General features: G+C 40.9%; 1 protein-coding gene across 3 annotated transcripts; it reads left to right on the forward strand.

Moving 5' to 3' along the window:
• Positions 1–7,036: 7,036 nt before the first annotated feature.
• Positions 7,037–21,606, forward strand: Tnmd (tenomodulin). 3 transcript variants are annotated; one of them, XM_017318595.1, is made up of 8 exons: positions 7,114–7,283; positions 7,451–7,582; positions 15,316–15,417; positions 15,752–15,892; positions 16,110–16,211; positions 18,891–19,044; positions 20,753–20,919; positions 21,225–21,606. In XM_017318595.1, exons 1-8 carry the CDS (start codon positions 7,236–7,238, stop codon positions 21,432–21,434), a joined length of 1,056 nt encoding a protein of 351 aa, XP_017174084.1. In that variant the 5' UTR covers positions 7,114–7,235; the 3' UTR covers positions 21,435–21,606. The 3 variants fall into 3 exon arrangements, with proteins under 3 accessions (NP_071717.1, XP_017174084.1, XP_017174085.1); XM_017318596.1 differs by having other exon boundaries at positions 15,316–15,405; NM_022322.2 differs by lacking the exon at positions 15,316–15,417 and having other exon boundaries at positions 7,037–7,283.
• Positions 21,607–23,940: the final 2,334 nt, after the last annotated feature.

The raw sequence follows: 23,940 nt of genomic DNA on the forward strand, positions 1-23,940 counted from the left end.
CTCTCAAGAATTTTCTGTCCCCTCTTCCACAGTAATTCCCAAGCCTTTGGAGGAGAGTGTGAAATATATATAGTGCATTTAGGCTAACTGCATTCCACAGTGTCTCATTCTCTGCACTTTGACCAATTATAGGCCCCTGTATTAATCACCATCTACTGTCAATAGAGGCTCTTCTGATGAGAGAAACGCTTTTATCTATAGGTATAATGGTATGCTCTTATGGCTCAAGCTACTTGTCAGATTATGTAAAGAGGATCATTTGAGCTCAGGAGATAGTGGCCAGTCTGGGTAATGTAGTAATAGTACAACTCTTTAAAAATTATATTTGCAAAAATACCGTTTATAGTAATCTTACTAAAAACTTTGCATCCATTTGTTAATCCTGAAGAATAAAACTAGTGCTCAGAATAAAACTTATTTATATTAAAGCAGCTATTATTTAGTAGCTTTTTCGTATCTACCAGTGACTTGAGTATACACTTTAAATGGATTAAGTTATTACATTATGATATTATCATAAACAGAAAGGTAATATAATTTTCATTATTTAGTTTGAATATGGAAAATGAGGTGCAATAATACTTATTCCTGGTTAGTACAGATTTTTCTCCTCTTAAATTCTTCTATATTCTTATTTTACAATTAGTGTGTATCTTTTTATCGAAGTATGAAAGCCATTACTTCCTGAAAGTCAGGGAGCAGTCCTCTTCTCTGGCTACTCTTAAGCTCTTTTTCTGGACCATGTCATTAACTTCCATAGCTTTCACCAGAGTAAAGGGATCCAAATCCAAAGTTTTACTCCAGTCAGTACATTATAGGCTTCAAACATCAATTAATAGAACATAGCCATCCCTTCTTGGATACCTTAAAAATAATTCGAATATCATTTATGTCATTAAATATCATTCTTCTTAATATCATTTAATGAATGTGAAAGTCAGATCTCTGTGACTTGTTCATTCTCTCCTTTCTTGCCCTCTTTAGCCAACCTACCACCAAGTATATCTTTCTCCTAAAATATAGGTCAGATCTGCCTACTTATCTCCATTCTTGACACCATTTTTTTCTAGTTCAACCACTGGCATCTCTTTCGATGAGCTCTCTTAATGTTTTTTCTCTCCTCATAATTTATTCTTTTTAAAGCACCCAGAGAGATGTTTCTAAGTACAAAGACAATTCTGCTCAAATATCTATGACTTTCCATTGTTCTTAGAATAAATGTTAAGCCTTTACTGTGACTGTTAAGGCAGAAACTGCAGTTTTAATATCCAATATGTTTCCCCAGTTTATAGAAAAACAGAATATTGTTAGGAATAGTAATAATGTGGGTAGAAAATAAAGCCTCCTCACAGTATTATTATAGCTGAAGTGGCCATACAACACAGTTCTGGCCAGCATAATAATAAAAAAGTCTGCAGGATAGCATTTCCAGGAAAACATTGCTTTCCTGCTGGAAATAACGGGCACATCTTCTTGTCGACCCATGCTCTCCCTTTTCTCCTTTCCAGAGATGAAGCCATATTAGAAGATAATGATGGAAGACATACTCATAGAATCACAGAATTCAAAGACAGAAGCTTAGATCTCTTACACTTGAACCAGACCTGCACTGGACTCTCAGGAACTGCATTTGCTTGTACATTATTGAAAGATAAATCTATCCTCTGTAACAGTGGCTGCCTCATAGAGAACACTAAATAAACATGTACTATCAAAAGGTAAAACTACTGAAATATCGCATCCTTTGTGCTATTTTCTTTGCTCTCCTGAATCAGAATTTATTGTGACTCCTTCTAGGTTTCCATGGCATTTTGTTTTAACCCCTGATTTAAATCAATCTTTTGTTTTTTTTTTTTAACAAAAAGGTATTACGAGGAGTCTCAAGTCTATTTATCAGTGAACCATATAGAAACTACTTATAATACAGTATTCTGAGGGCAATCAATGGTTAAAACATCAGCAAGATACAAAGATAGCACAAGGAAAAGACTGATGAACACAATAAGATGCTGGAGATAAGACAAAGGAAAGATGTTCGGGAAGTGTAAGACCTAAGCAACATTTTGAGGACTATCTGAATATACTCCAGCTGAATATGGAGGAATAAGGAAATACAGACAATGAGGGTAACATATAATAAGCTATGGTGTGGAAAAGCTGGGTATGTTTATCAACAGAGTATTAACTCTGAGAATGGCATCAGAGATATTTTAAGTGACAAGTAGAAGAAAACCATCTATTCTCATAAACATGGGTTCTCAATGGGAATGCTCTTATGATCCTTAAAAAAAAAACTTCACAAAGTAATTGCAGAGCAAACAGTATGATTAAGTTCAGGTATAATACTGTCTCTAACAGAATTTATCCTCCTTTGAGACATTACCAGGAACAGTCATGTGTACCTGCTTCATTGCCCTGTGCATCTAAGATCACAATCGGCTCCATGTCTGGAGGAAATTTTTCAGAATCATGGCTAGACAGATCCACAAACTCAAGACCATAAAGTGAATTCTGTGTCACTATCAGTGGCTAATCAAAGAACTTCAAGCAGAGGAGATGTTCTCCTCAGATTTCTGTCATAAGAAAACTTTAAAGGCAATGGAAAATATTAGAACTATTTTATAACAGTAAAAATAACTATAGCCCCTCAACTGAGCCAGTTTAGATTGAAAGTCTACACAGTAGAATTGTCAAGATAATCTAGAGCCAGAATTAATTCGATGTAATAATTGACTAGGCACAGGAATGAGTCAAAAAGGAAGAGTTCATGAGCCACTAAAATCTCTGATCTAGAGTCCGCTCATGTTTTTCTCAAAGTGAGGAAGAGAGATAAGGGAGAGGGTACCATTTAGAAGAAGATACAGTTAATTCAGGTTGGGTGATGTGGCATTTAATACATCCCAATGGAGGTATATGGGCACATGAGTCTGACGCTTCAAGAGAGCAGCCTAGATGGAAGGTATAGATTTGAGACTTTTCTGAGATAATGACCATCTAAGCCATGGGTTCTCAACCTTCCTAATTCTGTGATTCTTTCATATGGTTCCTAGTGTTGTGGTGACCACCAAACATAAAATTATTTTTGTTGCTACTTCATAATCGGAATTTTGCTACTGTTATGAATTGTGATGTAATGGCTGATATGCAACCCAAGAGGGAATGCAACCCACAGGCTGAGAAACACTGGTCTCAGCTAAAGTTTTGGCAGTGACTATAGAAGTGCTATTTGGTGAGGGAAGAACATCTCTTGAAAGGTGTAAGAATTTAAAGTACCTAACACCTGGTGACTAAGCAATAAGATAGACAATAAAAGATGAGGTGATTGTAAGCGAAACCTATGGTTTCGGGTTTGAAGACTGAGTTACTGCTCCACTGGAATGACTCAAGCTGGATCACTTCAGATTTCATATGGAGAAGCCTTAATTCCCAGTACCATAGAATTTGACTGCTTGAAAATATGGTTCTCAAAAGGATAACTTAAGTGAAATAATGTTGGGCAGCAGAACCCTTTATTCCATGTGATGGCTATCCTTATAAGAAGGGACAGCCTGCTGTGATTGTGCGCATCTTTAATTTGAGCACTTGGGAAGCACAGACAGGTAGAGCTCTATGAACTTGGGGCTAACCAGGGTTACATAGTGAGACCCTGGAGTGACAGGAGAGGGCAGAAGAAGGGAGGAACAAAGGAGAGGAGAGTAGATTACAACCCCAAAATACAAAGGAACCATGTGACCAACAAGATAACCATCCAGAAGCAAAAGAAAGACAGCTAAAGAAACAAATAGGGGTGGCCCTGAGGCAGGCAGAAGAGAAACACCCAAGTATCCCCAGCCACTTCCATGAATGAATATGTGATGGAGAGAAGGAAAAGAGGAAGTACTAGGAGGAAGTGGGGGGGGGGATGCCAAGTGGTTCATGCACTGTGGAGAGAGGTGGAAATGGAGGCACAATAGTGAGGAACCGGTGGATAGGAGGAGCCTGAACAACCACCTGGGGCTATGATCATGTTTGGATCCCAGCTGCAGCTGAGAGCCATGGTTCTGCTGCATCTGGGGTCTGTATCAATGTCTGTGGCCTGAGTTACTACCAAAAGTCTATGTGGATACCAACGGTCTGGCTACCACTTGAGACCGAACATATGGATGTCTGAGGGCTGTGCTGCCTCCAAGGGACATACTGATTGGAGTAAACTATGCTGCCACCTGAGGCCATGGACATATTGGAACCCATGCTGCCACCAGGGGCCCTGTCTGAGTTCGTGCTACTATCTCAACCAGGAGCTGTGTTGGGGTCCAAGGCCCATGTTACCACTAAAGGCCATGAGGATGTCCCTGACCTCAGGCCATGTTGATTTCCAAGCACTGTGGTGAGCTGTGGCTCCTCTATCACCCTAAGGGTGAGCTGGAACCTCATCTGCCCTGTGGTGATGTGGGCACTGCAGAGATGAGCCCTCCCCCCCCACACACACATACACACACATCTGCAGCAGGCAAGTGAACTGGCCCCGCAGTCCTGACACTGGCCATACCTCTTGCCTGGGAGAACCAGGAGAGTTGGACCAGGTAGCACAAGGCATAGAGTTGGTAAGCTGACCAATTCAGCTTCCAGCTAGGCCAAGATCCAGGGCTCTAAGTTGGCCCACTCCAACATCCATCCCATCTATGAACTACTGAAGCATGTGAATGGGTCAGTCCTGCAGATCCAGAGCTGTGGGATCTCCATGACATATGGCAACAGTGGGATGCTTAAAAGGGGTCCCAGGGAGGATCAAGTATCGGTGGTGTGGCAGAAGCCAGAGGCCTTGACCCAGACCAATGAACATTTGCAAGTAAAACTCTATGGGCAAAAGGGTGTACTGTGTGACACACTAGGATGCACCATGGCTTCCACAATGAGATAGGGCTTGGGGGTGTACTTTTTGTTTTCTTTTATGGGGGAGTTTGCAAGGGAAGGGGGTGAATATGAAGGGATGGGGAGTTGAGTGGGATTGGGGTACATGATATAAAATTCACAAAGAATCAATAAAATTTTAATTAAAGAAGAAACAAACAAATATTAAACAGGTAAAGAAATTGTGAGAAGCAAAGGACATAGATAAGAGTAAGAAAACAGTGTCTACAAACACGACAGGGCTGACACGCATAAGACCTCCCAGAGACTACAAGTACTCATTGGGTCTGCATGGGTCCAAACCAGATGGACTTTCACCACGGAGACAGGGGAGGAAAAGATGGGAATTCCCATCCCTCACCAAGAAGCTATCTCTAGTGAACAGCCACTCACCAAAGAAAAATGTGTTTCTCCAGGGGAGTCTCACTGTATGTATAAACCACAGTTGAAGAGCACACCCATGCCCAGTCAAAATGAACTCAATGGTATTTTGGCACAGTGTGTGTGTGTGTGTGTGTGTGTGTGTGTGTGTGTGTGTGTGTGTGTGTGTGTGAGAGAGAGAGAGAGAGAGAGAGAGAGAGACAGACAGAGACAGAGACACAGAGAGACAGAGAGACAGAGACAGAGAAACAGAGAGAGATAGAGAGACAGAGAGAGATACTGCTTTGTTTGGGCTTTTTAAACCTCATTTTTTTTGTATATTATGGTTTCCAATGTTTTTATAGGTTTTGTTGGTGTGTGGGTGTGTCTTTGCATGTGTATGAGTTTCTCATGCTCGTTTCTTCTTCCTTCCTTCCTTTTTTAATTTTTAATTTGTTCATTTTGTTTTATCCCTCTTTGTCTTTTTCATTTGCCTGTCTGTTTTCTTAAGACAGGGAAGGGTGAGGTGGTGGGAAGGATCTGGGAGATGAGGAAGGAAAGTGAGATCTAAATATAGTCTATGAAAATAACTTTATTTTCAATAAAGGTAAAATTACTAAAAATCTAAATAAAATGTATGAAAGAAAGGAAGGAAGGAGAAAGAAGAAAGGGAGGAAGGAAGGGATGGAGGGAAGAAGGGAAGGGAGAGAGGGAAGGAGGGAGGGAGGGAGGGAGGGAGGGAGGGAGGGAGGGAGGGAGGGGAAAGGAAGGGAGGAGAAAGGAAGGAAGGAAGGAAGGAAGGAAGGAAGGAGGGAGGGAGGGAGGGAGGGAGGGAGGGAGGGAGGGAGGGAGGGAGGGAGGGAGGAAGGAAGGAAGGAAAGAAGCAAGCAGCCTAGATGACATCTTGATCATGTACTATAGCCTCCAGAAATGTAAGGACTGTTTTTTTTTTCAAGGAGTAGAGTTTTTATATGCAAGTCAATAATTCTGCAGTGCTTTGTTATGGTATCCCAAACACTAACTGTAATCACCAATCAAGATTAGGATTAGTAAAAAGAAAGCAAGCTGGAGGAAGGAAGTGTTAAAAAGGAAAGAGTTTGATAGGTAACATACTGAGTTTGCGATTTCTGAGTTACATCCGGGTACAGATGCTCGAGATGTTCAAATGGCTTTGAAAGTAAAGACAGAACTGGGTTACAGGCACAGAATCGAGTTGCATTGCTATATAAGTGATATATTAACTCCAGGACTGGATAATATCATTTAAGCATATATGCTAAAGTGACAAAAGCATGAAGAAATATAACAAATACCAGCATTGAGGGACCAACTAAAGGATAGAAAATTCATCATAGAGATGGAATGAAGAGAAAAAGCTGACAATTGCTCTTCATTTTATCCTGGTTTCAATTATAATTAGTCAAATATACTTTGGTCTTGGCATTCAGAATACTTTTACATAGGGAGACATGCTAACTTATTCATCTCTGACTCTCTAGCACTCAGGAAAGTACCTGATACTTAATATTCCTACAATAAATACTTGTTTAATTACATGGAAATCAAATTAGACCTTTGTCGTCGTCCCCCTTTTTTCTGCTCTGTTTGCTTACTTCTGGAGTGTGCAGCATGTATTGCCACTGGTATTTTTAAGTTCATAGTGAAAAATCATTTCAGTGTGTCCTAGGCTTGATCCCCTTCCAACCCAACCCCCAAGACAATAGTTTTCATTATAACCTTCTGTCTTTGCCATTCTGGATGGAATTCTGTGCACAGAAGTTATATACATATATGGGTATATCTATGTAACAAATCGTAGCACGGGAGCCCCCTGGGCTCCCTCCGGCTCTGGTATGACATATTTGAGCCATATAAATTCAGCTTCTCCTCCGGCATCTGGTAGCCGACTCACTTGCAACTCCACCTCAGCAGTAGTCCTCTCAGTCCTCTCAAAGCAGGGAAAGAGCACCGTGTGCTGGGAGACCATGGCAAAGAATCCTCCAGAGAACTGTGAGGGCTGTCACATTCTAAATGTAAGTTGATTCATATATTTTTTCCCTTTTGAGCAGGAGCACGATTTTGCAGATTTATCGTATTGCAAAGTGAACATTAGAAAGTGAAATTGAAGGAGACTTTGAATTATGGCTTGCTATTTTGAGGGTTATTGTACATTGTTTCATCCTTTCTGTTCTTTGCTTAGGCAGAAGCTCTGAAATCTAAGAAGATATGTAAATCACTGAAGATTTGTGGACTAGTGTTTGGTATCCTGGCCTTAACTCTAATTGTCCTGTTTTGGGGGAGCAAACACTTCTGGCCCGAGGTATCCAAGAAAGTAAGTAACAGAAACTTATCCGGTGTTTCTTTTCTGAATTTGATTGTATTTAATTAGGGATTAACATGGAAATTAATTTGAAAACTCTTTTCATCCTTTTTTATTCATTTGGGGGCATAGGAAAATAAAATCAAAGTTTTCCTTTCATTTGCTTATTTAGGTGAGGTTAAAATTGTATTCTACATTTTGGTTAGTAATGACAGTAGATAAATGTACCCATTCCTTTATGGTTGACTTTAAGGAGTTAAATCTCCTGGAAGCTTTTTTTCTTGCTAACAATTAACATTTGAATGAAAATGAGATGAGCTACAACCCATGAAGACAGGTTTCTGGCTTTGCCATATTCTTCTCTATTTGTAGGTCACTGTTGTTGCTGCAGCTCCTGCAGGTGTTATAGTTTTTTGTTGTTGTTGTTGTTGTTGTTGTTTTTTGTTTTTGTTTTTGTTTTTGTTTTTGCCATGAGATACTCATTTCTACTTGGTAGCAAATGTGGGAAAGAAAAGACACAGATCCTGGAAGGAAAATGAGACAAGAAGAAAATGGTTTGGCATGGACCATTAGGAGCCAAAGGAGCAATAGGAGCAAAGAGTTCATGTGGGAAAGGCAGACAAAGGGGGAGAGAAATAAAATAAGCTGGCTAGAAATCCAACTGAAAGCACAAAAAGTAAGGCATAGCCACCCTGGGATCAGCTACCTCTGCTGCAATACCTGTTTGCATTTAGTCTCAAAGGATACCTTATAAAGTTTAAGTGGGAGGGAGAGCAAACAAGCCTACTTATTTGTTTCCCTTTTATTTACATCATGTTCCAGAAAGGTTTTCAGGCATCACCTACTCCTATTAGCCCACCCCCACTGCCCTGCTGCTTTTGAACTGTTTACTGTGCAGCTGTCTTTCTAGGGAAGCCAACTATGTTAAGGCTAGCAAGGTGGGCAAAGAAACCACCATCAGAAAATGACTCAAGAGCCAACATTCATTCCAGCACAATGACTTCCTTACAGTACCACTTAGCTAATTCCTTAAGTGATATGTGACCCCAAAAGTTAAATCAGTGATTCTCTTGGAAATTGGATAAGGACCATAATTATATACAGGACCATAAATCATTTTTGTTGCTGAAAGTATAGCCTTCACTGGATGTGGTAGGTGGCTAATCTTCTTTACCATTCATAGATGCCTGTCTGAACAGGGAACACATAGTCTTTCTTACTTTCTTGTATTCATTGGCAGTATAAATGGCATTCTAACAGTATTAATGTGTTTTTAAATCTTACAATGGCATTTTCCTCAGTGCGATAATAAATGCCTAGGGAGTGACTCAGGAGATCTTGCCTTTATCTTGTAAGAATTCACACTCCCTAGCTGAGTTCATGATCTCCCCTGTCTTCCAATTATGCTACCTTTGTTTCCAATTCCAGTTCTCTTAAATATGATTTCCAAAAAGTAATTCTGTCATTCCTGAAACCAAACATAAAACTCAGGTCGTGCATGCATGAAAAAAGGTGGGGTGTGCTACTGATTAAAGTTTATTTAAAAAGAAAAAATCAAAGCCCTCTTAAAGTAATTCATCTTAGGATACATAATTTTCACCAAAAGGAGTGTAAATGAGGGACCAAAGTTATTATGAAGAAGTGCAGATAAAATACATTATGTATCTCTTAGGATAAGCTTTTCTACCACGAATAAGTACTACTTGTTTTCTATTCCAATGAGGAATTGCAATAAACTATTTTTCTTATCTAAGTCCTGGCCTTCACTACAAAATCAGGTTGGGATCACTTTAAATCAAGAGAGCAGGTAGCAGCATGGATTCTTTATTCACTTAACTAATACCTTCTAAGTCCCAGGCAAGGAACTTGGGAGGCTAGCCATGTACCTCCTAGTGACCAAGACTCTGACTAGACCTGCATCTGAGCAGTTACGAATCCAGAGAAAATAAAAGCAGTCCTATTAGTCTGGGAAGAATATTTCCAGAGGAAAAATGATCCAAGTGTCTTGTACAAATTTAAGACTCTCTGCTTAAGAGTATGAGCTGGAATGAAAGGCTGATTAGCAAAGTAAAATCCTTGGTCTTCTGGACTTGCCTTTAGCTGCCTGTGGGATTTGGGAGGCTTGTGTGGCTTTTGGTAGAGATAACTCTTGATGCTTGTCTGTTCAATGGAGGAGTGATACCTTCATTGTGCTGGAGCTGTCTCTGGGATCTCAGTGTTTGCTCTTGCAGCCCCCACAACACTCCTTCTTGTTTTCTCTTTCAACATCTGTTTATAATAAACAGTGTTTATTTAACAGCCTACATCTGGTGTTGACATTTCCATGCTACTAAGTCTTTCTCTTTCCTCCCACTTTCCTATGCACAAAAGCTCCAGACTCCTGATCTCAAAAAGGCATAAGCAGTATTAGACTCCTAGTATACCTCAATCATGCATGTGAGTTCACACATGCACTCGAGCGCTCGCGCACACACACACACACACACACACACACACACACACACACTTATCCAGGAGGGAAATGAGTCAAAATTAAAGGAGGCTCAACTCTGAGTGAGCCACTGGACTTTTTTCCAGGCCCTAGGCTTCCTGAGCCACAGCCATACCTAAGAAATTTGAAGAGACTTGAGGACAGCCAAGTTCATAAGCACAGTCTGTGTTCAGCTTTCCTAACCAAGCAGGGGAAACATATTTAGTTCCAGAGATTTCGCAAGGGCACCATATTGAGGCTCCACTTCTAAGCAATAACTTCCCTAAGATCTATGAAGTAGACTTACTGGGGAAAAAATATGCTTACTTAAAGCTCCCTGTGTTCCACATTGAACTTGAAAGAATTAGAAGCCAATTTCTCAACTAATCAAAGCAACATGGAGAAAACAAACCAAAAAGGCTGTAGCTCTTAAAACCGGCAGTTTATAAACACAGCACAGATTTTGTACACCATTCTTCAAAACCTTTGTGGGATGAGACATAAACATAATCAGTTATGTGGAAGAAATGTTATGTACTTTTCTGTCATACATCAAAACTATGTCGTGATTTTTTTTTTAATGCTGCTGGGCGGTGGTCACCCACTCCCCGACAATCAGCATATTCTTGAAGATTCTCCTTCAAGTTGCACATTCTAATCGAATGGGTCTCGTAGATAAGGGAGCATCCTGCCCATGCAACCTCAATTGCAGAAGACCACTGAAACGGTCTCATTCACATTTCATACCCAAGATCATTCTAGGCTGAAAATCCTTTGCACAAAAGAAACACTTCTTTGCCAAGTGTGAACCCAGCTTTCCTCATGACTTTTTTTTTCTACCAGCATTAACTCCAGACCAGGTCTCTTCAGTCATCTCTAGGCACACAAGGAATAACTTCTCTCTCTAGATTACCTAGGCTTTTAACACAACAGCCTGATGGTTGAAACAGGGAACTGGAGAAGCATTTGAAACCTCAAGGGAAAAGCTAGAGATGTAGCTGGAATCTCTTAAGCAGGGAACTGAATTTCACCAGATGCCGCCACAGCAGCATTTTGGAAAAGAGGGCATCTCTTCATTTTCTTTTCTTTGCAAGATCCAAATTTTAACCTTGTACAACAATCCTTACTGGGCCCATTGTTACTTTGGACTTTTCATGCCTAGCTCTTACAATTTCCATGATTTTGATTGCTGTACGTATATCTTTACTCCTTATTCCTAAGATTGTATTTGTTGAACTGAGTACTTTATGTAGCATAAGCAAGTACTGCCTTCAAACAGAGTTATCATGAGTGGCTGAAATGGAGAAGAAGCCCAAATGATCAACAGGTAGTTGCAGTCCACCAAGCAACATGACAGGAAGCAAACCAAAAGTGAGAAAAATTGGATTTGCCAACAATTCAATATTGCAACTAGTGAGGGGATGCGGATAGGGACTGAACCTTTAGAGGCATTCAGTAACTTGTCCAAAGTCACACATCTTGTAGGTGAAAGAACTAACATGAAAACTAGAACCTTTCCTGAGAATTCTTTCCTGTTTTACAACTGAATTTGGGGATTAGAGAGAGGATTGTAGATACAGGAAAAGTTTGCTAGTAGATCAATTCTGTAGATGGAAGCAGTGGCCCTTTCTTTCCTTCCTTCCTTCCTTCCTTCCTTCCTTCCTTCCTTCCTTCCTTCCTTCCTTCCCTCCTTCCCTCCTTCCCTCCTTCCTTCTTCTTTCCTTCCTCCTTCCTCCTTCCTCCTTCCTTCTTCTTTTTTTCCTTCCTTCCTTCCTTCCTTCCTTCCTTCCTTCCAGCCTTCCAGCCTTCCTTTTAAAAAGGAATGCCTGGCTGCTTATGCCATTTTTTTTTCAGAGCAGAGAACTGGTGATTGAAGATGCAGAAGTCCACCTTATGCATAAGAAATAATCTGCCAGCACTGTGTTGGTAGAGAAATCCCCAGGGGCCCTTTTATTCTCACAGGCTAGCTTGGTAATAATATGGTACAGTGCTTTCCCTTCCCTTCCCTTTCTTCCAGCCTAACACCTGCTAGCCAGCTATTCTGAGCATGTACTTCATCTTTGGAGAGTGTACCTCATAAACAGACAGTAAAGGATGAAGATGGAAAAAAAAGAGCAGCTAGATTAATCACAGGTTTCAGAAAAACAAACCTAAGCCAAATGTCCTCAAATCCCTGTCAGGACAGGCTACAGCCACTTGCCTCCAAACAGATCCATCACACTAAGGTGTGAGTCAGCTTTACTCTTTATAAAAACCTTTCTTTTCTGATCTCACAGACTGTCACCAACAGAAACAAGAAAACAGGGAAAAGTGTTCACATTGCAGGTGAAAGTTGGGGCTTATTGGCTACCCAAATGGAAGACTTAACTGAACTGAGGACAGAGTTCCTGGACAGGGAAAAAATGGATTTATATTTCCCCCATACTTTGTCAAGTGCAGTCTTTGTACACATTACCTGGGTTTACCCATACATCCACTAGCCCACTGGCCTCTCTGTCCTATTCCAACACTCTGACCCTCATAAGGCCAGTAAGAAGTCATTTGGATTGTGTTGGAAAGATGTCTTTAGCACCCTTCCCCATATCTCCTGCTCCTGGTGTCACAGTACCTAAAATGCACCATTACAACGCCATTCCTTTGAGTGAAGCATTACATTCCATTTGTCAAATTGACAAATGTCTTCTCTGTTGCTACTATCTAGATGTAAAATCGTTTGTCAGATTGGTTTCTTCTCTTCCATAAGATCCCTAAAGCACTGGCAGATTTCTGGTTGTCTAGACAGGAGACAAAGGGACAGATGGAAATGAGAAAGGCATGGAAAAAGGCTATGAGGATGCAAAGTGGACAGGGTATGGAGATACCAGAAAAGGGGCTCATCCATTTGCCAATTTTTCAAGAGCCCATTCCATGCCACATGCTGTCTTTGCTCTGTCTCTCCTGGAACAAAGCTAAGTTAGGGGCAAAGTCTGAGGAAAGATGCATGGAGCCCGATCACACCTTTCTAAGGTCAGCCATCCTGTCTCTGCTTTAGTTTGTTCCTGGACAGGGCAAAGCCATTTAATTCTTCATCTCCAGAAGGTACTTAAAGCCCGGAGCCAAGGAGCTTAGTAGACAGCAAAGTCCTTCTGATGCCAAAGGCATGAGCTCAGTCGTCATATGGGCCAGTGAAGCTTGCATAGCCATTACCCAAGCAGTGGGCTCCACGGGGACCCGAGTGAGACAGTATGTCTGGAGTTACCCAAACCCATCCCTGCACAGTCCAAAGTAAGTCGCTGGCATCATCCTCCTAGACAAAGGACAGTCTGTTTCCGAAGGACACCTTTGATAGCAGAATTCCATCTGGGTGACTATGGAGCTCCCTACTCCTGCACCCTCCCACACACTAAGGATTCAGACACAAATGAAGTCATCCTGATCTCACTCTATTCAAGAAGCTACCATCGCTAATACAAAATGGACATGCTGATTAACAAGTACAATTAACATGGCTGCCTCTTTCCTCGCCCAATAACAACAAACAAGCAAACAAACAAACAAGCCAATTCTTTGCAGAGATGCTAAAAATAATGAAGATCTGCTGAGCTTGGCAGTTTCCAATAGTACTCATCCAGAGAGGTGGCCAAGCAAAGCGCACTGCCAACAGTGCAGGAAAACTCATTCCACAGAAGTACACTGAAATTTTAAATGTCACCAGCACAGTCCCATAGTCTTCTCCTGATGATTGAAAATGCAGTCTGTATTTTCTCTTTCTTTTGCCCAGGTAGGCCACAGTCCAATATCCCCTAGTCTCTAACCCAATTTTTTCCATGCAATAATCCATCAGTGGTGCTACTGATGAAACAAACACCCCAGTCCAGCCCCTAGTGGCTAGCACTGTCAACATTTGTCTCCACAATGGATAGTATTTCTAAAGAAACTACCCCCTATTGGAAAGCCTGACAAGACTGTGTCTGAAGTAGATGCCTCGGCCCTCTGCTTAAGTCAGCCAACTGACTTCGAGTTTTTTTTTTTTTTTTTTACTATACCTAGAAGTTTCTCTTCCCTAGCAGGCTCCAACACTGAAACTGAGAGACTATTTAGAAGCAAAAGCAAACAAGCCTAAAGGGGTTTTCTACCTGTCACAAGCAAGGCTGGCCTTCCCACGTTAACTCTGCAATTGCTGGAGAGTTCTCGATACTCTTTTCCTTGCCTTTAAAAAAAATACCCTGGCAATCTTCAAATACATTCCTTGGGAAAGAGGAGAGTGTGTCACTGGCAACAATACTTACTCAACAAATAAGCACTGTCCATGTCTAAGGCACTCCAGGACATGTGTGACTCCAGGACACAGGGAGCTAAAATGGCTTTGCCTCTGTTTTTCTTTTCAGTGGCTCCATCAGACTTCTCATGCTTGAAGTAACACTTGTTTCTACGAAACCCATCCAACTTGTTTTTCTACTTGAGTTGGGAAAATTTTGACCAGGTTAAACTAACATGCTGTCTGGGACATCAGCAGACACTGAAAATAACCCAACCCAATGGAAACTGAAGGAGGAGGGTGCCACTAGGAACTGTGTTATTCGAAAGCAACACTGGCTCTGTAGGCCACTTGCTTCTTCAGAAGGGCAAGTGAATGTGCAGAAACCTACCAGGCAAAGGCCTCCAGGCCACAGGGAGATGGTAGGTAGGCTTGCAAATAGCACCATCAACTCCAGCATGCTTTCCAACAGAGATCAGACTCCTCTGGAGTTCATATTTGCTTCTAGCCTCAAATACATCCCAAGTTATAAGTTGCATGCTCAGTCCCAAAATAGAATACATCGTGGGACTGGGCCTCTTGGTCTGGAGAGAGAGAACTGGCTCTTTTAGAGAGCAGAAGGAAGTATGGGGATTTGTTTCAGCCACTCAAGAAAGTCTTGATAAACAGCCTTTCAGACACGTTCTCCTTTGAAGATTCTGTTAATTTATGGCACCTCACCCTGTCACCAGAGGAATATACAGATGTTGACAACAATAGAATCACGTTTTTAAAGCATAACCCAGCAATAACCTGAGTGGGGATGGTTATCCTATAAAATAGAAGACTAAAGGAAGGCAGATGACCGCTAGATTTTTTTTTAACAATAAAGAAAAATAAATAAGCACGGGATAAGACTGTGAGTTAATTTTGGCCAATAATATCTTCAGGTTCTAAAAAGGGCAAACACAATACTATTGAGGCACTATTAAAATCGGATAGATGTGGGATTAGAACACGATGCCTAACCACTCTAAATGGTTTCACATCTCTTTCTAGGATGTCTGGATTTCACAGAAGGATGGGGAGAGTAATCACAGAACACTTAGAAAAGGAAGCAGCAGTTCCAGGAAGGAGCATAGGCCCGAGGTGATCCCCACGGTTAGCACAAGAAGGAAATACTTTCCAGGCTGGTTTGCAGAATATCATTTGCTACTTAGCCAAGGTTGCCAAGAAATCCATGGGAATGCTTCATAATTAGCTTAGCAATTTGGCTTAAATACAAAGCACTGACTCTGAAGGGACTCCCCGCATACCAAAAAGCACCTCACTTTAATCCTATGTTTTAGAGACTGTCCAATGGCAAGCTGCTGAGATGAGCCCTGAGTACAAAGGTTCTAGAAAGAGAAAGTAGCCCAGGTATTCCCCAGTTAAAGCATTTTATGAAAGGGCACCCAGACTACCTTACAGCCTGCTTTCCTTCCTCGGCTCCCAGACCTATGACATGGAGCACACTTTCTACAGCAACGGCGAGAAGAAGAAGATTTACATGGAAATTGATCCCATAACCAGAACAGAAATATTCAGAAGTGGAAATGGCACTGATGAAACATTGGAAGTCCATGACTTTAAAAATGTGAGTTGTCTGTTTCCCCTGAAGCTTTTCAGTTAAAATACTCCAATAATTGAATCGAGTTAAAAAAAGAAAGAAAGAAATAGCCTTTAACCTTCATTTCATTTACAACAAAGCTTTTCTCTTGGAACTCAACGTTTGCCAGTCTGGGACTCTGATAGGTCATGGGATTAACTGAAATAATCACAGAAAATTGATTGTTGCTTTGTTTGTCTTATAGGGATACACTGGCATCTACTTTGTAGGTCTTCAAAAATGCTTTATTAAAACTCAAATCAAAGTGATTCCTGAATTTTCTGAACCAGAGGAAGAAATAGATGAGGTATGTGAGAAATGATTGTACTAAAAGATATCACTTATACTGGCCGAGTCACTGGACTAAGTGGTCTCTTCTCATTAAATCCTCAGTCTTGTAAATAGGCATTATTATTATCTCTGATTTCAGATATAGGATACAGGGTTTAGGACCAAAGAGTGACTTGCTGAAAATGCACAGCTAGTGAATAGCAACTTGGGGTTCTTTAACTGAGGACTTTTATACCCAAATACCTATTAAAATCAAAAATATAAAAAAACTATATACTAATTTTGTTCCTGAACCAATAATTTCTAGTAAAAGGAATTAATTAGAGGAACAAAATTAATCATGAGTATGAGAAAGATTTGAAGAAAATTAGTCCAGGGATGGAGAGATGACTCAGGGATCCTTAGTTCAATTTACAGTACTCACTCACATCAGTCAGCTCACAACTGTCTATAACTCCAGCTCCAGATCCAACACATCTGGCCTCCAGAGGCAATTTCATTCTTATACACACATATATCCCAATAACTTTGGGTATACACAAGCATACCTAAAGCTAAAATTATAATAAAAATAGGGGCTGGAGGTCTAGCTCAGAGATTAAGAGCACTAAACTAACTATTCCAGAGGACCCACGTTTTCAATTCTCAGCACCCATATGGTGGTTCACAACCATCTGTAACTCTAGTTACAGGAGATCCAATGCCTTCTTCTGGTAAAGCAGACATACATGCATGCATACACCTAAAATAATTTTAAAATTAAATAATAAAAATAAATTGTGTTTAAGACTGGAAATTGGTCCTAAGGCTACAAGAGGGTCATACTTATTTCTGTCGTGCTCCAACATTCACCCACTTTAAAGGTTTTTGTTTGATCCCCTTACCATTCTATGCTGAGCTGTTTGTTTAACAATCCATAGCTCTCCTCAGAAGAATCAAAAGAAAAGGCAAAAAAAAGTGTCAACCTAAGATGACACTCTGGATCTACTAATAAACTGGGATGACTAGGCCCCTGCTCCAATTAGGGATCCCAGGAAGCCATGGGAGATGGGTCATCACCTGCCTAAAATACATCAATCCTAACCATCCTTGAGGTTCTTTTGGGTTAATTTAGTTTGGTTTTGTCCTGAGAGGCTCTGCCAGAGCCTGAGCAATACAGATGCAGATCCTCGCAGCCAACCATCGGACTGAGCACAGGGACCCCAATGAAGGAGCTGGAGAAAGGAAGGACTGAGGAGCTGAAGGGGTTTGAAAAGGCATAGGAAGAACAATAACATCAACCAACCAGGCCCCCCCCCAGAGCTCCCAGGGACTAAACCCCCAACCAACGAGTACACATGGAGGGACTCATGGTTCCAGTAGCATATATAGCTACTGGATGTAGTGGATGGCCTTGTCAAACATCAATGGGAAGAGAGTTCCTTGGCCCTGTGAAGGCTCTGTACAGACAGGCAGCAATGAGAGGCTAAAGCAATATAATGGGATTTTTCTGGAGTGATATATAAACAAAGGCCATATCTTCTCTGGGCCAATTTTCCCTTCAGTTAATTTGGTGAGATCTTTTTAAATAATCCACATATTCACATCATGATATTAAAATCATCTCATCTCCAAGAAAACAGAATGTCGCACAACAGGTCTCTTTCAGTGCAACAAATTTGTGGCTGGAAAATTACAAAAGCCTCGACTTCCCTTGGAACAGTAGCCATGGCGTGCACCTGGAAAACATGCAGAGTCAGTAGCTAAATAGCCCCGAGTTTACTAACAAAGCTAGGGCGCATACCAACCTCATTTTCTGCAATCCCTTTCAATGTGTTCCAAGGTCTTTACAGACTCAAGGGCAAAAGAGCCAGGACTTGAAAGTTGTGAGTGGTTCAGAGGAAAAATAACACAAAGGCATATTTTGGCAAATAAATAAACACACTGAAAACCTCATAAAACCAGAAAGAAACAAAGGAGGGGAGAAAAGGCCTTATTCAGAGCAGGCGCATAAAGCAGCCGCATTAACAAGTCGGTAAGAACTGGGTATTCAAGGCAACTACTCCCAGCACTGGAAAGGGAAGAGATGGTATTTTTAACAAAACTCTGCAAAGCTCGGTAAAGCAGAGCCCTCTGTGAGATGAACATTAAGCATTTAGAATGAATGGGATTAATGAGTTCACTTTCCATAAGTGGAAGACTTTAAAACATGAAAAGACAATTTTCTTGTAAATCCAAAATGATAGGTTAATTGGCTAGTTTAGATGATAAGAGTGGTTTGGTTTGGTTTTGTTTCATTTTTCCCCATCTTGAGGTGAAATCCTGTGTTCAACCTTAGCTACACCAGTAAAACACAGCAGGTATTCACCCATTTAAAGAGGAGACACATAAATCACTCATAGTACAAGCTCAAATTAAAGCTTGTGTGGCCCAGGCAGTGCCCAGAACATCATGAAAAGCTTTTCAAGGGAGATGATGGCAGGTGAAGCCCTTTTTAAATGAGGAGCCTTGCAGCCAGACACAGAAGGAAAGGCCTGGTCATCAGCTCTTCTATGTGCGCCTACTATCAGCAGGGCATGGAGACAGCTCATGTGTAGCCAACCCTAGCCTTGCAACTCTCCGGCTCAAAACACACTGGTTTTCGGTACTCCATATCATCTAACCGGCCACACTAACTCTTCTCCAATCCCAACTCTGACCTACTTTCTTCTTTCAGAATGAAGAAATTACTACAACTTTCTTTGAACAGTCAGTGATTTGGGTTCCCGCAGAAAAGCCTATTGAAAACAGAGACTTCCTGAAAAATTCTAAAATTCTGGAGATTTGCGATAATGTGACCATGTACTGGATCAATCCCACTCTAATAGCAGGTATGGTCTCCTGTCCCCGATCTGTTCCTTCCAGTGATGGTAACATGCTAGTCATAGTGATACACATCTATATTCCCAGTACCCAGGAGTCTGAGGCAGGAAGATTTTGAGTTCGAGGCCAATCTAAGCTATCGAGCAATATACTATCAAAAAAAAAAAAAATTGTAACAGGTAAATGCTTCCAGCATTGTGAGAGACCACATTTCTATGAAAACAAATGATCAGTTTATACCTTCTTGGAAGAAACTGTATATGCTGACTGTGGTGAAGAGGGAAGTTTTCACAGCCAAGTTATAAATCAGATAAATTAATGCTGACAGGCTTTTAAAATATCTCAGGAAAGGTAACACCACCGTAATGTGACCGGTGATAGCAAAAAGCTAATCTATCTTTCTTTGTACATCTATATTCATTGCAACAGGGATACCAGACTATTCCTCAAAACCACAGTGGGCCCAACCCAAGAACTAGAGAGAGAAGAGACCAGTGTACCACCACTGCCTCAAGAATTTTCATGTCAAATGACATTCTACCCCAGAATATAGGACAATCGTGTGTGTGTGTGTGTGTGTGTGTGTGTGTGTGTGTGTGTGTGTCTGTGTGTGTTTTTAAGGAATCACAATAAATGGGATTGAAGGTTAGAGGTCCAGAGCAGAAAAGTACAACCTTTAATTCGAGAAGATGAAGGTCCCCAGACACGTTATTCTGTCTAGGTGTCACAGACTTTGGCCTCCCTCATTCTGTACAAAGACTACAAAGTAATATAGTAATATTACTCAAGACTTGACTGTCTCAACAATGCAGGCCTCTATTGATATTATTTGGAGTTGTTTGATTGTGGGGTGTTTGTGTTATTGTTGTTGTTGTTGTTGTTGTTGTTGTTGTTGCTGTTGTTTTTAAAAGTAACAAATGCAATCTGGTATCCCGGACTTGGATGATGCAAAACAAAGAACAAGAATGGAAATGAGACAATGACTCCTTATTAGTTTTGACAGTTGGACCACAGTTGTGTAAGATAACCAGAAAAAGGAGTGAGAAATATGTGGGAACATATACTTTCAGCAAGTCTTCCACAGAACTAAGTTGAAAATAAATGAGACACACACGGGGTGGGGGCAGTGCTGGGGAGATTTCTCAGTGGTTAAGCACACTTGTTGATCTTGCAGAGGTTCGGGTTTAATTCCCAGTATCCACATAGTGATTCGCAATGATTTTCAACTCCAGTTCTAGGTTATCTGATACCCTGTTCTGCCCTCTGTGGACATAATATGTGTGTGGTGCACAGACATACATGCTGGCAAAACATCCATATATGAAAAAAAAACATAAACCTAAAAAAATTTAGAAACAAAAGAAAATTGATGGGAGAGCAGCTAACACCAAATCAAATCAGACAATCAAGAAATATTTTTGATCACTTGCAGCTAAAAACCATTGAGGGAGACAAAAGTCCCTCATCTTGTCAATTGACTATATTACTAAGAAAAGGAGTAAGTGTTTGATGTCAAACAAGCAATGAGGTTGGTGAGAAGCTAAATAGTCTCTGAACTATCCACTTAAACAGCTAGGAAATACAGTCCATGTGTGCCTAAGTTATCCCAGTCAAAGGGCAGACAGAAAAAGCTCTTCTTGACTTTTGTCTTCTAACTCCTCCTCTCGGAAGCTCTTGCGAAGTGATGGCATCCCAATTTTGTGTTTGCTATCTTAGTTTCAGAATTACAGGACTTTGAGGAGGACGGTGAAGATCTTCACTTTCCTACCAGTGAAAAAAAGGGGATTGACCAGAATGAGCAATGGGTGGTCCCGCAAGTGAAGGTGGAGAAGACCCGCCACACCAGACAAGCAAGCGAGGAAGACCTTCCTATAAATGACTATGTGAGTGCTGTCCACTGTACTATGTTCGGGGCAGAGACAAAAGAACTCTCATAAAACTTACTACCTCTTAAAGCACTTGGAAAAATTATCATGGGTTTAACAAACACTTAAGAAACTCAGATTCTCCAGGGAGTGTGTTCAAAAACCAACCTTGATGGCATAGCTACATCTCTGTGATTTGGCTAAGACATTTAATTTCTCATCAGCCACCCCCCCCCCAACTCAGAGTCACAAAGTCCTCTCTTGCTTGGTAGGACCCCCTCCTAAAGATTTCTCCACCCAACACTGTTTTCTTCTTCTTTCAGACTGAAAATGGAATTGAATTTGACCCAATGCTGGATGAGAGAGGTTACTGTTGTATTTACTGTCGTCGAGGCAACCGTTACTGCCGCCGTGTCTGTGAACCTTTACTAGGCTACTACCCATACCCCTACTGCTACCAAGGAGGTCGAGTCATCTGTCGTGTCATCATGCCTTGCAACTGGTGGGTGGCCCGCATGCTTGGGAGAGTCTAATAGGAAGATTGAGTTCAAACGCTTAACCTTCTGTTAGCCAATATATAATTAATGCATGCTACTCCATGAATTTCTGCCTATGAGGCATTTGCCTCCAAGTAGCCTATCCTTCAGAATTACTTGTAGGATATTCCTCTCTTCATGTTCTAATAAACTTCTACATCATCATCAATGGCCTTGTTGCTGCTGAACACAATGGGGAAGTGTTTGCTGAGAATACTCCTGGCAATTGGAAAGGACTAGACCTGCCTAAGATGGATGGCAAAAATGCCAGTTTGAACTACATCGCCATACTTGGGTAGAGCCTAATAGTTCCCAAATCCCCTATTTTTACTGTGATGTTTTGACAAAGTAAAAATGAAGGGGTGATGGCAAAATGTCCCCAGAAGCAATGAAGAAAAGCATAAACTTGTGTGCATAGTCCCAGTGCTTAATTACCTGAAAGGCATGCTGTGGACTTAAGTGTCTATAAAGCTGCTGGTCAGGCAGTGAGTCACAGCAGGCCAACACTTAAATATTCTAACTGCTCCGACTCAGCAAAGGAGAAAGCTAACTTAGCAAAAGGGGTCTTGGGTCTCCCTCAACTCGAGACAAATTCAACATTTTAGAACCTTCACATCTGACTTTTCTTTACATCAGTATCTGGATACATAATGTTCCAAGGCAATTTTCTGAAACATGAAGACTAATAAATAAAATCCATAGAAACAGACATATGAAAGTACTGGGGTGAAAAATCAAATGGGCCTTTCCTCCCAGACTATAGGGGACTAGCCATTTGCTACTTAAAGGAATGGTAAGACCTAGTTCCTAATTACCCCATATTTTCCTTAGGAAGAGGAAAGAGTACAAAAGTGAAAGAAAAAAAAAAAAAAACTGGGTCGAAGGTAATGTTAACTTTGACGTCCCTGAAAGATCAAGTTTCAAGATTCATGTTCTGCCAGTCTGTCACACCTCTTGTAGGTTCATTTGAAGATAACATCCTGCATTGCTCAACTAAACATTATTGTGTCAGGACAATAACTGTCTGGAAATTTCCACCAAGTAAAACCCTCACCTGGTCTAATTTTGTGGAATAGGAAGTCATATTCTCCCACTTCACCACTGAGAAAAATCCATAGAAACAGCTATAACCAAGACCGACTTAGGATTAGCAAGTTACTAATTAATAGCACACATGCTGTACTTAGAGTATTAATAGTCACAAAATGAAAGTACAATGAAATATATCTAACAATGTTCCCTCTATTATTAATTACTTAAGAGGCCCCAGACTTTTTTTGGATTACTCCGATTATACTAGGAATTAATTTATGTTTCAAATAGAAAAATGTGAAAGATGAGATCAATTTGAGGCCGTATGAACTTAGTGGTATTAGCTATCATTTTTTAAAATAAATTACTCTTTTTGACACTGTTTCCAATGATTAGCCAGTAACTTTAAGTTATGGAGACACTAAAAATTGAATAGTCTCTAAAATACTATATGTACCTTGCTCTGTGGAGGATATAAATTTCCTAAGAACGACAACCAGCATACATGATTGCAAATACAGGAGCATATAGGAAAATAACTACAGTTGTATTTCCTAGGTATATATGCATGCATGTACACCTATACACACCCACTTATATTAGGAAGTATGCAGTGTTCTAGGTAAAAGTTTTGCAGTCCGGATTTCTGCTTACATTTTCCCCTCCTTTCTTTCCTTCTACTCCCCGCCCCTTCTCTGTCTCCAAGAGTCTTGAGCATGTGAGACACAGAACACATATCTTATTCCAATAACATACCTCAATCGCTAATAATTTCACAGTGGGAAAGTACGAGTCCTTTAGTGAGGCAGACTATCAATCCAAGCAGGGAAAGAAAAGAGCATGTTTAAGTAGCATTCAAGCCATCTCTTGGTTTACATGGAAACAAATCAGTACCAGAAAGAAGCAAATAAACCCATACATACATTAGTCTATTTCAGCTTAGATACAAGGCAGAAGGCAAAAGGAGACAGTGTTCCCACTTCTGCCAGAGCTTTTTGCCTTCGAGTCCTGGATAAAAAAAGCCTCACCACTCTATCCTTTCTGCCACACTCAGGTCAAATCAGTCGGAGGAGCAGCCTCACTTACTCCTGCCTTTCTTCCCTATGTCAACTTCCCAGTCCCAAGGAGCAACACCAAAGAAACCTCAGTGCCCATGTATATGCTTCACCTGTGTATGAATGTGTACTACATGGATGCCTAGTTCCCTCAGGGGCCTGAAGAGGGCACAAGATCCTCTTGAATATGGAACCTAAGGCTGCATGCACTGGGAACCCAACCCTAGTCCTCTGTAAGAATAGCAAGTGCTTTGAACTGCTAGGCAATGTCTTCTGGCTCCTGTCTTTGGTATTTTAAGTAATCTCTCTATTTGTCCTCTACACCAGGCTCTTACCACACGCTTCCAATTCTCCCTCCTAAATCAGCCCTCAATTGTATTTATAGTCCAGTTCACACTCTTAGCCCTAACAGTGAC

The sequence above is a fragment of the Mus musculus genome, chromosome X, assembly GCF_000001635.26.
Source record: "Mus musculus strain C57BL/6J chromosome X, GRCm38.p6 C57BL/6J".
In the NCBI taxonomy this organism is placed as follows: domain Eukaryota; kingdom Metazoa; phylum Chordata; class Mammalia; order Rodentia; family Muridae; genus Mus; species Mus musculus.

What these genes read in the sequence shown, in the direction of transcription:
- Tnmd (XM_017318595.1), top strand. Translation starts at nt 7,236, where the DNA reads ATGGCAAAGAATCCTCCAGAGAACTGTGAGGGCTGTCACATTCTAAAT. An exon ending in GGCCCGAGGTATCCAAGAAA is followed by an intron (nt 7,583 to 15,315) that starts GTAAGTAACAGA and finishes ATCTCTTTCTAG; the next exon opens with GATGTCTGGATTTCACAGAA. An exon ending in AAGTCCATGACTTTAAAAAT is followed by an intron (nt 15,893 to 16,109) that starts GTGAGTTGTCTG and finishes TTTGTCTTATAG; the next exon opens with GGATACACTGGCATCTACTT.